The 18,327-nt window shown below is 38.8% G+C and overlaps 1 protein-coding gene across 1 annotated transcript in view; it reads right to left on the reverse strand.

The window, feature by feature from the left end:
• Positions 1 to 583: 583 nt before the first annotated feature.
• slc24a3 (solute carrier family 24 member 3) overlaps positions 584 to 18,327 on the reverse strand; it is a 91,534-nt gene continuing 73,790 nt past the window's right edge. Inside the window, exons 4-17 of the mRNA XM_072678140.1 lie at positions 16,919 to 16,993; positions 16,712 to 16,796; positions 16,493 to 16,596; positions 12,781 to 12,855; positions 11,613 to 11,638; positions 11,464 to 11,517; positions 10,996 to 11,123; positions 10,460 to 10,620; positions 9,613 to 9,880; positions 7,855 to 8,021; positions 7,634 to 7,748; positions 6,998 to 7,110; positions 4,531 to 4,596; positions 584 to 4,407 (exon numbers count right to left, since the gene is read on the reverse strand). Coding sequence (XP_072534241.1) covers positions 4,264 to 4,407; positions 4,531 to 4,596; positions 6,998 to 7,110; positions 7,634 to 7,748; positions 7,855 to 8,021; positions 9,613 to 9,880; positions 10,460 to 10,620; positions 10,996 to 11,123; positions 11,464 to 11,517; positions 11,613 to 11,638; positions 12,781 to 12,855; positions 16,493 to 16,596; positions 16,712 to 16,796; positions 16,919 to 16,993 — 1,581 coding nt within the window. The 3' untranslated portion in view covers positions 584 to 4,263. The remainder of the gene's footprint in view (positions 4,408 to 4,530; positions 4,597 to 6,997; positions 7,111 to 7,633; positions 7,749 to 7,854; positions 8,022 to 9,612; positions 9,881 to 10,459; positions 10,621 to 10,995; positions 11,124 to 11,463; positions 11,518 to 11,612; positions 11,639 to 12,780; positions 12,856 to 16,492; positions 16,597 to 16,711; positions 16,797 to 16,918; positions 16,994 to 18,327) is intronic.

Below are 18,327 nucleotides of genomic sequence, written 5' to 3' on the forward strand. Positions count from 1 at the left end.
TAATAGACATCATGAAATTTGGACACAACTGACATATTTACATCATGTCAGAATGTTAAAAGAGGCAAAAACAGAGATCCAAGCTTTTTGTGGGACAGCGGTTGGTGCAGTGTAATGGGTAACAACACTACCATTTCCCCAGCCGATCATATTGTTCACTGCGCTACACCAAAAGGGTCCTTGGGCAAGGCATGTTCACCTGTGTACCTTCAAAGTCCACTGCCATAAATGTAAATGTAAGTACTCATATGACAGCCAACATATCTTGCGAGGAAAGACACTTTCCTGAGTTTCTGAGTCCAAAGATGGTCTCAATCCTTTGTTCTCTACTCATGACTCCACTTCTATGGGGATAATTATATTTGGTGTTAAGTTTGATTTCCTGCCTGGGCAAACACACTCTGCTGTATGCAAATACCATGGGCAAGACTCCTAATTTAACATTTACCAACCTGTGTAACATGACTAAACTGTAATTTTCTCTTGATAAGAGCATTTGCCTAATGCAGTAAATGTAAATGAATATTGCCAAATGCTTTTTATAAAGACATCACAGGAAAAAGTGAAAAGAGAACAGTAGGTCTTTGGCCTTAGCAAAGATCATTTTATTTATGCTTGAGTAGCAAAAATGTACTCTGATATACACTTGAAACACCTGAACAAAATATTTCAGTACATAAAGCCAACACGTCCTTCTCATGTTCTCTGAAATGTATAGTAAACCATTAATGCTGACTTAAACATTTCCATCATTGAAGAATCAAAGATCCAGCAGTATTCCCCTGAAAAACAAAAACAAAACAAAACAAAAAAACATGCAATGATCTAAGAGGTCTAATTTCACAGCTGTCTCTTCAGTATCCATCGATTATAGAATATTAAACATAAGTTCTTATATTAAAATATCCTCATGCGAATTAGCAAACCAAAGGGCGTTTTAAATCAAACCACAACAAAAATGAGGACCCAAACATCGTACAGTATCTATGAAAATATAGTCAACAGATATACAGGTTAAGACAAAAAATATAAATACATTTACATGTATGTATATATGTACATCAGCAACGCATCACCCTGTAAATATCACATTTGTGTGTTTAAAATGCTCTCGCCCATTAAGGAACACCACCAGATATGAGCGTCTGAGTGGGAAATATGTGGAACAATGTTCTACCCATACGAGTGGGCTAATCAGTTGTGCTTTCCCTTGCTTAGAATTGGTGCGGTCATTGTGCATACAAAGGAACAGCAGCTCAGTACAGAACCGAACACTATTTCTTTGACTGAAACTGGCCATTCAGCACGGATCAAGATAACAGTATTAGTGTGCCCTAGGACAAAAAACTGTCCTTAAGGAAAAGATTAAACTGCAAACCTGAATATAGCCATTGCTTTTTCAAAAGTAGCCTATGTCAGAGAGAAAACAAGCAGTGTTATTGGTGCCGTTTGGAATCTGTGGTACTACAGTAGTTCAGTGGGAGACAGTCATAGCTGTTGCTCACATCTAAATATACTGCAAAGCAAAGGCTGAACACACTGTAAGAACGCCTCTATTACTGATAGAAATGTGTACATAAGCTATACAGTTCTGTAAAGTGTATGGTGTCTTCTCAAGGACTATCGAGAGAAACTATGTACACAATAATGATTATTATTGCATTGTAAATCAACTGGACTTCTAACATGAACCCTGTTTCTCCTCAATATTTAAATAATCATCTAAATATATAACCTCCAACAAAACAACAAATGAACTAACTAAGTAATATTAAACAGCCTTATTATCCAAGAATAACAGTTCCATATTATACATTCTATCTTGAATAAACCAAGTTTTACATTACGCAGAAGTGGAACATTGCTCAATCCTATTACTAATACTGTGTCTGCATTTTTGGGAATTATGCTTAATATGCCTCCTCGTGTATATTTCCAGAGTGATAAAAAGGTCATATATACCAAGATATTTATCATCATGGCAAAGTCATTTCAGTGGAGCTAAGTAACTAATACCTTGTTGTTCTCTAACCTAGTGGCAAAATGAAGGTTCTACAGAAACTGTGACTAAATATACAAAAAAGAAGAGCATTAAAAATCAACAGTGAGCTGACGAACTAAAGATTAGCTTTTCGAGCAAAAGTATGTACATATCAATGCAATTCTGTTGATGCACAGCCTACGTTTGAAAGCAGAGTACACAATTCGAAACATTTTGCATTACAAAATACAAACAGGTTTGTTTCTGTGTGATAAAAATACTTTGCTGATAAGTTTCTAGTAGCTAAACTCTACTGGTAAGATATGAACAGTAAGACCTGGTCAGTGCATAAAACACACATGTTCATGTAATGTGCCTTGTGACATGGAGACCTGTTGCGCTATGCTGCTACTTGGGATCCGAGAGCCACTACGTCCAGACCGTGGCAACTCTCTAAACACTGCGGACGAGATAAAGTACTGTAGGTCAAAGCTCAAAAATGTATATGAAGGAATGTTGTACTATGACAGTTTACAGTTCTCAGGTATGGTAGTGATAATCATCTGAGATGATTCCAAGTGAAATCCAGGTGGTATCTCTCCAAATGAGGGTGAAGGTATCCAGTTAGAATCTGTGAAAAGCAGTTCTGAACAGATGAGCTTCCATGACTTTACAGAGTTGTGGATTTTATTCAGCTGTGCTCTCTGAAACCATTTGAACTTCTAGTCTAGTAATTGCAGAAAAGCTCTGAGATCAGCGGCGTATCTGCATAAAATCAATAGATCCACTCTGAAAAGACTGTTCACACAGGTTTTTGCTAAACTCCAACCATCAAAAGACATTAGCTTCATTTTACCAGGACAAGTTCCTGCTAATCAGCTTCTTGGGTTTTCGCAATTCACTTGGTCCTTTCACCCTTTTTGTGAACACATTTTTTAAAATGAAAAACAAAAACACAGGGATAAACACACACACACACACTCGCACGCTCTCTAATCACTCCTACCAGTGATCAGACCACTCCGAAGTGCCGAAACATGACCAAAAATATGTGACACAAAGCTCTGAAAGATAAAGTGACATAGCTTGGCTGAAACTCCAAAATGGTCTCTTCTTTGGGACAGCTGTGGTTTTTTTGTTTGTAAGTTTAGGACTGCAAGAGGAAATTAATGTGCATAAATAGATTTTCAATAAATTATTAAATAGAAGAATCTCTGCGTCGATATATACAGAGTAATAGAGATAAAACAAATAATCCGTAAACATCTTTTATACACATCCCTTATACCAGGGTCAGCATATTCTCACTTTAAACATAAATACATTACTGTTGGCAAAAGGGTTTACAGCCCTGACCCATAATTCTGCTTGTACCCCTCCTGCTACTCAAAATGTTCACCCATGACCCTCAAGAACAACAAAAACAATACCTGTCCAGAGCTTTTACAAAGGAAACAGATTATCTATTAGAAACCCTTTCACTTACAGCAACCACCTCAGCCGCATCATCTAATCTGGAAAGTAAACATAGTCTCTTTTAACATATTCAAAATTCCCTCCACACAATCCCTGGCATCCAGACACAGCTGGGGAGGGAGGACTGAACTAGGTGTCGAGGATAATGCCCATGATAAGAGAGGAATCTCCAGTCACCTGGGTAACCACATCAGTACTGTCCAAAAGTATATACAACAGGTCACCAGTACCTTTTTGTTTTGGCTAGTCCCAAAGAAATTGCTTAAGAAACCGTTCAAAAATCATAAACGCATTATAATATTTATAACCATAGTTTCGATGATTATCATCTTAAGAAGTACTCAGTACATCGTGGCAAATCGTCAGTCCAGCCTTTTCTTAGCCAGTTTAGCAGCTAGTAAACAAACGTCATCATAAAAGATAGTAGAGATATAATATTCAGAATATTTCAATAACAATTCAGTATTTTCATATCCATAGAAAATATTCAAAAACCTTTGTTTTTTCTGTTTTCACATCAAACCAGGCAGTAGTCATCTCGGTTCACCTTCCTGTCCTGTCTGAGAAGTCCATATCTTTGAACAGATCCGCACTCCGCCCCACTCCTTTCACCTCTCTACTGGCCAAAGCCACTGACCCAGGGCTCCATCGGCATTGCAAAGAAGAGAGGAATTACAGGATCAATAAATAAAGTTTTCACAAAGGACAGATCAGATCTTCCTCAGACGGAGGACCAGCGTCTGAGCCCTCAAAGGACCGATCGAGAGAGAGAGAAAGAGAGGGGGTAGCAACGAAGAGGAGTGGTGTCAATGGCAAGTGGGCAGGTTGACAAAAATAAAGACGTTGAATTCAATGAGGATGGAGAAACACAGGAAAACGGCATACATCAGGAGACACAGGAAGCCCAGGCGTTTGTCCAGGGTCCACTTGTTCAGATGTACACCCAAAACCTGCCAGAGAGAGATAGGGGACATCACTGTAGTGCGACTTTGTTCTAAAAATGTTTACAAGACTTTCACATGTAGCTTTATTATATAAAACCACATGAAGAACGTGTTCTATTCGAGACTTACCGTGAGAAACACAGATGCCAGCAGCAGTCCAACTGAGAAAATTAGGCCTTTGCTGTTCAGATGAATCTAATAACAAATATAAAAATGGTTGTTAATACTTTAGATAGCATTAGGATTTAAAATCCATGACCTCTCAGTAATTTCATTACTTATTATTAATTATTAATTCTTTAGGACATGATTCAATACATCAAAACATCTGTCAAAATGTCATCAAAATACAGTTGTGTGTGATAATTCTGAAAGGATGCATGAAATGTCTTAAATAATATTAAAAAGGGAACAATTTATGAAACAACAAAAACACCCCTTCTAATGAATGAATTCAGCTACATTAAATTGCACTCATTGCTGACACAGATGTGCAAATGCACACTCACTACTAGTCACAACTATTAGAGGTACTGCCAATATGACTCTCTAGTCCAAAACAAGAACCTATTGACACCATGCCTAATGCCAGGCGTGGGCTAGAGGGGTATACGGCCCACCAGCATTGAGCTGTGGAGCAGTGGAACTGAGTTCTCTGGAATGATGGTGCTCCATGCAATACTTTTGGGATGTTGGGAGTTGGGGATATGAGATGTCAATCATATTCTCACAGCAATGCTCCACAATCTAGTAAAAAAGCTTTCCCTGGGCAGTAGAAACAGTTACTCCAACAAAAGCAGGATAAACATTTACATGTTTTAACACCCTTGGTTTCAGAAAAACAATGAATGAGGTGTCCCAATACTTTTGTCCTTATAGTGTCCATATGTCTAGTACAATACTTATAACATTCAGTGTTGGCATGTAGAAGAGCTGAGGATGAAAGGCTCATGCTGCGACCTAAAGGCAGTGTAAGTACTACTGCCCTCTAGTGGTCAATAAATAAATTCCTGGATATTCCAGGTTGATGTTAATTCTGATCGAAGGAATATACAGTATCAAGTTTATGCCTGCTGGCATTCACTCAGAACACATGACACTGAAGAGTGTAAACATGCCATCTATTCAAGGCGTTTATGTGACTGTGAGGTAAAACATAGTGAATTAAAACAGACTGAAAAGGATGACTAGTTTAGAAGTAGGCTGGCAAAGCAAAATGACAAGCCACTTCCAGAAAAACCCAGCTTTTATAAAGGGAATTATATGCCTCTCCTAAACACACCGACAGAAAATCACTTCCAAAAAACTCCTCGGTGGGTCTCCTCGGTTTGAGTAGTGGGGCGGCAGAATGTTCTCAACATGTGTGTTCAATCTGGGTCAGAAGGGAACTTAAAGCTGTCCAGCAGGTGCACACAAAGCTATGTTTCTCTTGGATAAGCCCCATCTCCTCTTACTGCTGTGTACAGCTATGGAAATGTGTTTGCTGCTAGTGGAAAGATAAAGGAAAAACTACTGCTTAAGGAAAGATTCTTCAGTTCTTTCATGTGTAGACAAACGAGAAAGTAAGCTGTTCCACTTTCAAATAATTACAAAAACCCTCTGCATTCTCTGCATGTTCATGTGTAACATGTCATCGTACCCACGCGTGTTGGACATTGTGTTTCGATGACCTACTCTAGCCTCTTGGCTCATTCACTCACTCTCTGGCCTGGGTTCACGTTGCTTTTTTGAAGAGAGACACTAGGCGTGTTTTATATGTATTCCTAGCTCCATTTGTGGTCTATAACCACTGTTGTTAATTTGGTAATGTTTCTTTTTATGACTTTGGTAGTGATCTTCTATTCTCTCTATCTGATGAACCCCATTCTAAAGCTTATTTTTATAATGAGAGAAAGTGCAAGCACCTACCACACATGTCACTCACAAAAACCATTAGCTTAGAGGCTGTTTGGTTTAGCACTGACTATATATATATATATATATATATATATATATATATATGTATGTATATATATATATATATATATATATATATATATATATATATATATATATATATATATATATAGCTTTTTCAAGATTAAGAAAGGGAGTTTGTCCCCCCCCTTTGCAGCAATAACAGCAGGTTTGCAAAAACGGTGGCATTCTAATACAGTAACACGCTTAAATTCAGTGAGCTCTGTAGAATGATCCACCCTTTCACAGATGTTTGCAAAGATCTGCAAACTGCATGGCTATGTGCTTGATTCTATACACCTATGGTAACAGAACTGAATGAAACACCTGAATTTAATGATTAAGAGGTGTGTCCCAATACAGAGATCTTTAGACTATGGTTTATTTGCACTAGTAAACAACAAAGCATTTCTGTAAGCTGCTGTATCTCAAATATAATAAATGATACATTTAAACAAATATATGTAATGTAATAAACAGTGTATATATACTAGATATAATCACGTCATTACACATTTGCATACGACAGCATATGAATGTCATGTTACCTGGTTCACAGACTTGCTGACTAAACTACTTGAATGAATAATTAATAATCATCAGATTTGTGACTATCACAGCAGGTATATGAGCTACTTACAGTTGAACCGTAGTCAATAGCCAGAGTCTGTAGGGCCCAGGGCAGACCCAGCCCAACTAGGATGTCAAACACATTGCTGCCAATGGAATTAGACACTGCCATGTCACCCAGGCCTGATGAACAGTAAGAGAGAGAGAGGTTGGTCATATCTCATTTATTACCTGAGGAGAATAGCAAGCACAAGAATTTGGGTCACCGCGAATAATAAAGAGTTTAAACAGCCCTTGAGTATTAATAAGCTGCAATGAATATTTTAGAGAGAAGACAAGTATAATGAACGGGAAGTCTGTGAGTCTGTCTATGTCTGTCAGTTTGTGTGTATTAGTTAGGGCTGGATCGGTGGAGCATCTGAAGACATGCTTTCACAGTGCATCTCTGTACTTCGGATAGAACAGACAATGCATTGACTTAAAGCCCACTTACAGTAAAAGCCAATTTTCAGGTGCTGAGGTATCGAGACTGGATTGAAAAACATGTAGTCCTTTAATACACACTTTGCCTGGTACAATGAAAAATGACATTCCTTCCATTATCATCTGTCCTTCCCCCTTCTCTTTGGCCTTAGATTTCCATGTTGAACAGTAGTTTTTTGATTTCTCAGAAGGTCATCTGAAAGACATTTATGGCTGTGCCCACCTTGCCGTGCCACTATAAGGCTTGCCATGCAGTCAGGGACACTGGTGCCTGCAGCCAAGAAAGTAATGCCCATGATGACATCTGGGATGCCCAGAGTGAACCCGACAACTGTGACCTGAGGCAAAAGGAAAAAAGGAAAACACAATTAGCTGCTTCAAGAAAAGAAGCCACTGCCCCTCATCCAGGGATCTTTCAGTGACGCAGGAAGTGGATGTGCTTACCATCCACACCATGATGTAAGAGAAGCCAGCAATCCAGAGGGTTGAGGCGATGAAAGTGACCATGAACCAACGCTCCCAGCGGGGGGAGGCACAGTTGGGCACAGTGAAGAACAGTAGCAGACTCAGCGGCCATGCCAGCAGCCACTTCAACTTATTGCATGCCCCAGCTGCATACACACACACACACACACACACACACACAGATGATGATTTGTATGTTATTGTTCTGTAAATATACTGTTTTAATCTTAGAATAAAATATTAAAGATCGCATACATCATATTGTCACTGTCACACAAAACTTTTCATGTAAACATATTTTATTCCAAGCCACTTTGGAGCATTTCTATAGGTCTATTCATCATCAAAGTTTAATGTAATCTACAGAACAGTTTCAAATTGTATAAAGTGAGATATTTGGGTATTTTTATGACAGCAACAATATACAGCTTTTCTTAATATAATAAAAATAATATAATTTTGTACTCAATATGGAAGACTAGTTACCCATTCCCTGTTCATGTGAACTCCCCCATCACTAGCAATGTCCCCAAGACTACAAGGGTAAAGAATAGCAGATATCTCCTTGTACATCGTGTCTCCTTGTATGATGCAGCCTCGCTAGGTCACCATTACGGCAGGTAGCTAGCAAGTACGACTCCCTAGCTCTGACACAACAGCTAACAGCTGTCTTTGCTGACCAACATGACACTAGGAGTGATTTGGGAAGGAGGTGCAATCAACCCACCATCAAGCAAAGCCAATTGTGCTCTCTCGGGTTCTCTCTCGGCTGCCGATGGCAAGCAGCATGACCCGGGATTCTAACAGCGATTCTCAGGTCACAATATACAGTCTTATACAGAAGTGTTAACAAGTTCACATCCTCAACATAAATCACAGATCTGCACACGGTAATACAAAATTACAATTACTGTAGAAGTGTTGCTGGATAAATGTACCTAAAGTGTGGCACATCCAAAGGTTATGGCACGTATGACTATGTTGTTTTATGTAGGGATGTTGAAGTTAATGTGATCTAAGTCATTAGTAAACCCGGGTTCTCCCTCAGAGTTTAAGCTGCATATGCAACATGTCTTCAACTGAATAAAATGGTATAAGAAGTAATTCTTGACTTTTTGAATCAGGTAATGAGTTCTCCGGAATGAGACATTCCCTTTCAAAACTTCGTCAGATCGCTTTTTCAACAAAACTAAGTCTGTGTGTAGCGTTTGCCATGGTAACATAACAGACCACACTGCTGATCAGGAGATCTCTCTTTCTCACTCTCACTCTCTCTAATCACAATTAACTACACCATCTCCTGTGATTGATCACAATGAAATATTTTAATCACTTAGCCTAGTCCTAGTTTTAATGCTTTTAATGCTAGTTTTACTTTCAGCAGCATTTGGAATACAACTGTATCACAATGTTGTTCTTCTGAAAACACAATGCAATCAAATCAAATAATGTGTAAAAAATAACCAGATAATGGCATAAAAAGGCTGACATCCAATCAACTATTTGGCATTATGTAGTTTATGAAGTGAACTGTACGCTGATCATGCACAGGCTCTCTGTAATTAAGAAATTAAGTCTTAATTATACACGCAAATTGGATTGAATCAAATGTTCCAGAAGTCATTCAACACAGTTACAATAACATCCTGTCATACTGCCCACTCCCAGAGACTGTTCTTCACACAAACATCTTGCATATACAGAACTTGTGTATGTACGTTGCAGGAAGACGTCTACCTGGGCAGCGGAAGGGAACAAGGGGTCCTTCATTGTCATCTTCCTCTTCCTCCTCTCCGTCATTCTCGTTGTTCTCATTGTCCTCGTTCTCATTTTCTGTGTCGGTACCAGCATCTGCCCCGCACCTGTCGTCATCATGGTGACCCCTGTGAACGTTCAGGCCCCGCTCCACTCCTACAAGACCGTTCTCCACCCCGCGTCTCCCTGGAATCTTTACCGTCACCTCTGAGTCTCCGTTACTGAAATGACCGTTTATCAGACGCTGCCTCTGCAAACACACACAAACATAATACGTTAATGACACGTAAGATTTTTCAGACAGTGACTTCACTTTCTTAATTCACAAAAGCTTTGGGCAAAAAAATTAGAATGAAAACGATCAATAAAACACTAATACGAGACTAAGTATTAATAACATTCATAACACAAAAATGATGTGATTTTACAACACTTCCAACATGGAGACTAGTACTATCTATACGTATGACCAATTCATGCACTGGCTATTCATGATGTGTCAAAGAAAAATCTGGAACCAAGCTTTGTTCTTGAAACTAGCTCACAAGATACAGACGTTCCTGAAACGTTTTACTGTATTTATGCTTTTGTTCTAATGTGACCTGGTGTTTTTTTTTACCAGCAAAATCACTCTTATTGCTGAGATAAATAGTAAGTAAAGTGATTGGGTGGCTAAAACCTCTGCCTCCGCACAGTATTGTACATATAAGGCTGACAATTCCATCAGAGAAAATGTCAGAAGCAAATGAACTGCATAATTTGTTTGCGGCTTATTTTATGCAAAGACACCCAATGATGAAGTAAGTTCAAACAGTGTTGGTGTGCTGACCTCTGTAATGAGCATGCGGGAGGCCATGGTGAGGCGTGTGCGTGGGGAGAAGTGGCTAGTGATCATGATCCTCATGCCAGCCTCAGAGAAGGAGAGTTGATGTGGATATGCAGACAGCAGCTCATCCACCATCAGCACCGAGGGCTTCCTGTGGAAATTAGCTACACATGGAAAGAATAGAGACGAATATTACACACACAACATCTCCATCACACTGACACACACTACAACCCTTAACACAGTATGATTAATGCTACAGATATTTATTCATACTACTACTACTACTACTAATAATAATAATTAAAATTATAGGAACCTGAAAGACCTTGGCCTTTATTTTTATTTTTTTTACATGTATAGTATTTGGCTGACACTCCAATCCAGAGCAACTTCCATTTGAATCATGTTCTACAAGTTAGATGAATGTAGTCTTGTCCAAAGACTCTTATTATGTAGTGTGGTGTGCTTTTTAAACCCCAGTCTACCACAAGGAGGACAGCGTTTTAATGCATCAACCGCTTTGCTTTTCTCATTACCTTTTTTGAGTAGTACAGCAGTAGCATCACAGCCGTCATCCAGGTCAGTGTTGCTAGCTGTTCCGTTCCCCAGGTTAGTAGAGTTCTTCTTCCTCCGGTCAATGAAGTGCACCACGCGCGAGTTACACCTAACCAGTGCATCAAAACAGGTACGTGTCAGCTACAGAAACGTGCTGCATGATGCAATTATGTTACACAGGTCTGTTCAGCTAAACCGTTCAAACAAATAATACATGCTGATGTAGAAACACAGTCATTCAAATGGAACACATTTTCTTAAATTTGAACATAATTTACATTTACATTTCTATTGGTCCATATGTTAATGTTAAATGATGTAATTATGTAAAGGGCAGATGCAGTTTTCTTCTAATGAGGCCTTCAAACTGGATTGCTTTTTTTGATGTGGCAATAATGATAAGCTCAATGTCTGCATTCGACTTTAAAAAGAGAAGAGCCATTACTTACTTCATTATTAAAATATAAACGAGGTACATCAGAATCAGGACAAGTGATTCCCACCTATTACATAAAACCACATTACAGCAAAGTTGATTTTACAGTAATGTGCAAATAAGCATGCTGTCCAATAACATAACATCAATTCAAATGCTTACCATGTGACCTTCTCATCATAAATGAACTAAAAAAAAGAAAAAAAGAAAATGTTAATAATAAACACCATGCCACTCAATCCTGGTCTATTTTAGGTTTTAGGCGTTTTTTTTGTGTCTTTTTCTAACACAAACTCATTCGTTCATTAAAACACCCTGCATAATGTTTTAATTGGTGTGTTACAGCCAGTGATCACAGTTCAAAAACAAACCAAAAAACCTTTAAATCTTCTGTATTCTGTATGAAATGACTCTCAAATCATCCAATTTTTGTGTAAATATCACAAATGGATGGAATAAAAATATTCTATAAAACTAGAAACGTGCCTTTTTCCAAAAGTAAACGCAAGATGTGGTTCCGACTTCCAGGCAGTGGCTAGCCTGTTGCTATATAATCACTAAGGTGATCTTGTTTTTTGCTAGGTGGTTGCTATGGTATTTCAAGTAGTTGCTATAGAGTTGCTAGGTGGCTGCTTTAGTGTTACTAGTCCACTGCACTAGCATCTGTAGATGATTGCTATGGTGTTGCTTACTGGTTAATAAGGTGTAGGGTGCTAGGTGGCTATTCCATGTGGTTGTTACTGATCAGAGGGATGGCACTTCCTTGCATTCCCCTTCAAACTGAGCCTAAAATCTGCACTGCAACATGAAAACACTGGGCTGAAGTAACAGTATAGGATGCACCGATGTTAACTGACCACAAGAGGGCAATACAATCTAAATTTAGTCTGTTTCATTTGAACTGGAGAGTGACTGCTGCTGTTGCGGTCTGAACATCAGGATTACTATCTTACTACTGAATCTGAACTGGAGCTTAAACTCAACAGATTACATCCATAACGACTGCCTACAGTAGCCCACCCCACACATACACACAGTGTCACAAAGCTTGAGTGTTTTATTGATATTCTGCAGTGCAGTATGAATGGGCCGAGTGGTCAAATGCCTGGTTTGGTGTGCATCAGTGCATTATTCTTGCCTACTGTGTTGCATATGTGTATGTTTGCACTGCTGTGCCTTAGAGACACACGCAGCTTTGTGTAAATAAAGAAATCTGTAGTGTGCCCGCTACAGCCCCCCTGAGAGAGTCTCTAGCTCCTGCTCACTGGCTGTATAAAGAGACCCACGGGCATCACAGGAGCAGCAGAAAGCACTTAGAGCCTCAACTCACCACAATGAGAGTGGTCACTGAGATAGTGTAGTATGTAGAATCTCTCATTAGAGTCCAACGGGAGAGCCGCACCGCCTGAAGAGAAGAAAAGTAAGTGGGAGGAGACAACCAGAGAAGCCAGTGAAGTGATGATAAGCAGCAACCAGAGGGACAAGAACATACAAATGTAGTCAGACAATGACCACTGATGATAGGCTACAGGATGACTGACAAAATAAAGAACATATAAGTATTTGGACAGCAAGCCATATTTTTGTAATTGTGCCCATGTACACCACCGTAATGGAATTGAAATGAGGTCTTTCAAACCGTTTAGGTTTTAGGCCTTTATCGTTTAGGTTTTACAGCCATTTTTACACAGGCTCACAAGTAATTTGACAATTGCTTGATGAGCTGTTTCATGGTTAGCTATGGCCTGTTCAGTCATTATTTCATGGCAAACAAATATAAAAGGTCTGGAGTTGATTCCAAGTGCATTAATAAAACCAAATAAATAAACTTACAATTTTGTATTTCATTGCAGTTAAAAAAAAACCTGTATCTCCAAAATGGAAGAATGGTTTAATATAAGTCAATATAGAATTATTTTATTTCAAGTCACTTATTTACACAAAATACTACTGTCAGAGATAAAATTAGAGATACACGTTTTTGTTTGACAAACTATGCAATCCAAAGAGATGTTGATGCTAAAAGAAGCAACACCAAAAGGCCTTGAAGACCATACAAGATACCCCTGTCATACCCCTTGAAATAAATCTGAAAGTCTACACATCAATCACATTTTAATTGCCTCCCTGAAATCCACTATGGTTATCTTTTTTAAATCCCTTGAGGTACAATTACAAAAACATAGTGTCACTGTCCAAATACTTTCGGACCTGGTCGTACAAACCCATGCGAGTATTGAGTCAACCCTGACTAAACAACACATTTTGTCCATTTCTAAAGAGAAAAGAAATAAACACAGACTCGGCAGCATCACAACAGACCCAGCACTGCACTGTAAATGTGCTAGTTGCTAAAAAGCAGTCAACAGTAAGGCTCACACACTCAAGTGATGTGTGTTTTCCATTAGAGGCCCATCAAATAATTAGTTTTTATTCCTTCACCCTTTTAGTAATAGCATGCTCATTTGTCTCTCTTTGTTCAACCTGTCTGTGTTATTTGTTTACTACATTCTACAGTAGAAATATTCAGGATATATTGTCAGTGTACCTGTGCACTCCTATAATCGCTTAATCTAGATCCTTCTTAAGCCTGGATGACTCACTCCATCAGAGTGTGTATTTGTTTGTGTGTGCGCGCAGAGTTAAAGTGTGACACGGCGCATATCACGTCACAATCCATGATGTTCAGTTCAACACATTTCAGGGATAAGGTCAGCCCTCGCTGCCCAACCTAAACAAACTCCACTCAGACCTGATTGTATTAAAGGATTTGAATATGTGGCTTGCCATGCTGATGCCGCTCTGCCTTACATAATGTGTAATCTAGATTCTATGACTGTTTTGGGGGATTTCTTTGCTGGGCTTATCCAAGGGCCTTCGCATGCAAACCTACAGAGGGACAAAACGCAATCTGACATTGGCGAATTCTGGGGAGCGAGTGGACACGGAGAGCGCCTTGACGTGACCATGTAAAGATGAGCTTCCTGTAAGGATCCGGTCAGCGACTGATGGGGAAAAAAGGAGCCTGTGTTGGAAGCGTGTCGTGCTGACGTGAAGAGTGTGTGCCTGCTATAAAAAGCAGCCGCCGCCGTTAGCTCGGCGGAAGTGGCGCACCACCACTGCAGGTACCGCTCTCTCGCCGCTTTCGCCGTTGCCATGGCGACCCCAGGCTGTTAAGGGGCTTTTAACTCTACGCTGACAGCACACCTGCTCTGCACATCCTGTAGCCTTGCTCCTCTCAAGCTCTGTGAGGTCAGTGCATAAGCATGCGGGGGTGTAGAGCTTTATTTATGTGTGGTCAGTATGTGTGTGTGTGTGTGTGTGTTTGTGTGAAAATGCGTGAACAAGAGAAAAACAAGAGCGTGAGAAAATATGCCTTAGGAAGATTGTGAATGAATTTCTCAACATCCTTTTTTTAACGCCTGCAAAAGAGAGCACACTATCACACTACACAGAGTGAACTGCACTACCTACTGAGACAGAACATGAGCTTGGCCGGTGCTGTAAATGATCAGACTCCTGGAAACTATCTGTGCAGTCATAATTCACAAGAAATACATTCAATACAAATGCACAGCCTACACTCTCTGCCTGACAGACATACGGCAAGCCGTTCAGCCTAAAAGGCCACCAGCAATATCAGGCAAAACTTGTACCAAAGCCAATGCCACAGTACGAGTTTAGATATCCACTATGAAATTCCTGCATATCTATCTGGTCTTTCTGACTAGTCATACTGCCAGGACGACATATTCATGCTGTAATTTTGACTAGTCATGTTACCACTGACGTACATCAAACATCACTCTTTCTTATCTATAATTACATTTATACTAGTAAAAGTCCAGTTACAGAGATTTACAATTATATTTCTACTCAGCTCCATCTATCCTCAAATACATTCTGACAAGTGCAAACACTTATTTATTCAAAATATCTCCACCTTAGTGTTTTAATAAGCATTCAAGATATGTGAATATCACATCTGAATGTTTAGTCAGAATTACAGTATACAGATATCTGGAATTACTGATGAAAACACAATAACATTTTAATTTAATTTGATCAGATGTCTTTGGTAAAATCTAATCAAATTGATTTTAATAAATTATGTTAAGTAATTATAGACATTAGAAAATGTAAACGTCATGGAAATCAATTGTACCATATTTATTAAGGAGTCATCCTCATAATATGACTAATCAGAGTGGCTTCATAAATCTGTAGATCTGATATTACTAGTAAAATTGCTGTAACCGCTATCAAAAATTGAATTTTTACTTGGAAAAACTGTATTACATTACATTAGATCCTACATTTGAGTTTTTACTCAAATAAATTGAATACCAATTGTTCCTCCTGTTTTTCAATTTTTAAAGAACATCTATCAAGGTCTAAACAGCTTTCTACTTAATGGAGTAAATGATGCATGTATTAATTATTTTATGTTGGTCTATATACGGTATAGTAAGTATGTGACTTATGTATGTGGTAGAGGTGAACAACACTAAGATGTTAAGTGTAAAAGTCTATTTAACAACCCCGTTATTTTGACTCAGAATGAAACACACCGATTTCTTGGATGTATGTTTGTCCTGGCCTTGGTGTATGTAAATTCTGGGCGGGTGTATATATAACAAGTCAAGACTGTTATGAAACAGTTTTGGGGTTTTGGAATTGGCCTGTTTTTCAGTCCTGTTTTTTATTTAAGGAGGACAGAAGAATGTCTGAGGTCCATGGTATATCAGGTCCATGTGCTGAACAGTCATTTTTTAACTCTGCCAAGAAAAATACAGTTTAACATTCTAGGGACCTTTTAGCATGTAAAGACCATTCCATAGTCTAAAAAAGAATTCCTCATCCTCATTTGTACTTTTCAGACTTACTACATCCTAAAAATATGGAAAAGAATGCAAACTGAAACTTTTCTGAACTTACAGAGGTGAGGAATTGAAGACAACATGAAATGTGCCCTCAAACTTCTGACAGGTAGCATACATGCTATGACAGATATAAGCAGATGTGAGTAGACTGGTACGTACCTGCCCCGCAAAGATCCCACACACTCCAATGATGCAGAGGATGTTGAAAACAGCAGAACCCACAATTGTTCCTACACCCACATCTCCTTTGGTGATGAACACTCCTACAGAAGGGAGGTTAGAGCACAGACAAAGTCACAAGGTGCCTCCTGTCCTGATGCCACTTAAGGCAGGAGCCTGTGAATGATGCTGTGTAAAGGAGACAGCAGCAGACTTTACCTATGACAGAGGTGAAGAGTTCAGGAGCTGAGCTGCCGGCTGCCATGAACGTTGCTCCAGCGACATCTTCACTGAGGTGCAGGCGCTGGAACACAAGCACAGAGAGAGAGTGAGAGAGAGAGTGAGAGAATAACTTCTTTTTTTTGCAACTGTCTAAGGCATGCACTAAAATGTTTAACATGATGCCAGACTTCATCAGTAGGTTACCTCACAAATCTTCTCCAGGGAGGGCACAAAGTAGTCATCACACACCAGAGCCAGGGCATAGAACATGTACATGGCCTTTAGAAAACACACAGCACATTTAGTTCATTCAACATACTGAATAGATTAACTTTCACTCAGCAAACAGCAAATCGTCTCTTCTCTCAATTTCTAACTGTGAGTGTTAGAGAGGAAGTGTTTGGAGTTGCAGTGTTTTGACTATGCTTTTTTAGTTATGTTCATAAGAGAAGCAGACATCGATGAAAAAGTAAATTTAATATAAACATAATTTACTACAATGAATTGTACTCTTGCCGTTGGGACACATGCTTGCATCTATCTAGTTTAATTTGACATTGTGCCATCTACTTGTATAACCAATGATAATAAATCAATGGATCATCAGAAATTGTCAAGCATTAGTAACATGTATTATATAGTGAATTAAAATCTGTTAAATAAAAACATTACTTTCTTTCATACTTTTTATTAGGTTTTAAAGTTCTATACACGAAGCTATTGTTTCAGCATCAGCATCGCAACGTGAACATGTGCAACAGTCACATCGCAGGACGTGCAATGTCTTGTACAATGTCTTTTTTGCATTTTTGCTGCTTGAAAATTCCACACTACTACTACTACTACATAATCTTCTTCTCAGATTAGATCTGTTTATCTTACTCCAATATTGGATACACAGTGCATGCTGGATCACTGACTTATGGTGAAATCTGGACAATACTGGAAAAAAGCTAAACCTAAACTCAACAATTTAAGTAAGTTTTGTTACTTTTTAAAGTTAAACCACGTTTGTTTACATGTTTTTGTCTGATATATTAATGATGCATCTGTCTTTTAGATAACAATAAATATCCTAAAAAAGACAGATCATGTAATGTTAATAATGCAATGTGAATGTATTGCAAATCAATAGTCACAATTCTGTGGTACATTTAACACCACACACAGATGTAAACAATTGTTCTGAGGGGGATTTCCAGCCTTCTGCTTCTTCTTGAGAACATTTAGTGGGTTTGTTGTTTATAGGGTCAGCACCACTTGTTTTAAGCTTTAGGTTAACCACTTCATGCTGCCCTCTTTTCTTCCACACACAAACACACACAACCCCTGTACTACACTCCCCTTCCTGCTGCCTACTTTTAAACCTAAAAAAAAAATAAATAAAAAAAACCTGACCTGTGTTACTTGTGTTAGTTTAATTTTTTTCTATGTGACAGATCCATAAAATGAACAACTACAAACACTGAAAATCCATATCACTGTGTATTATTGTTATTATCATTGTATTTTAGCTAACAAATACAAAGTGACTAACCTAAAACAGGCACTACCAGCATTTGGCACCAAACCCCAGCAGTACTGAACAGTGCCTGGCCATGTGTTGACCACAG

Source organism: Salminus brasiliensis, chromosome 4, assembly GCF_030463535.1.
Source record: "Salminus brasiliensis chromosome 4, fSalBra1.hap2, whole genome shotgun sequence".
NCBI lineage: Eukaryota > Metazoa > Chordata > Actinopteri > Characiformes > Bryconidae > Salminus > Salminus brasiliensis.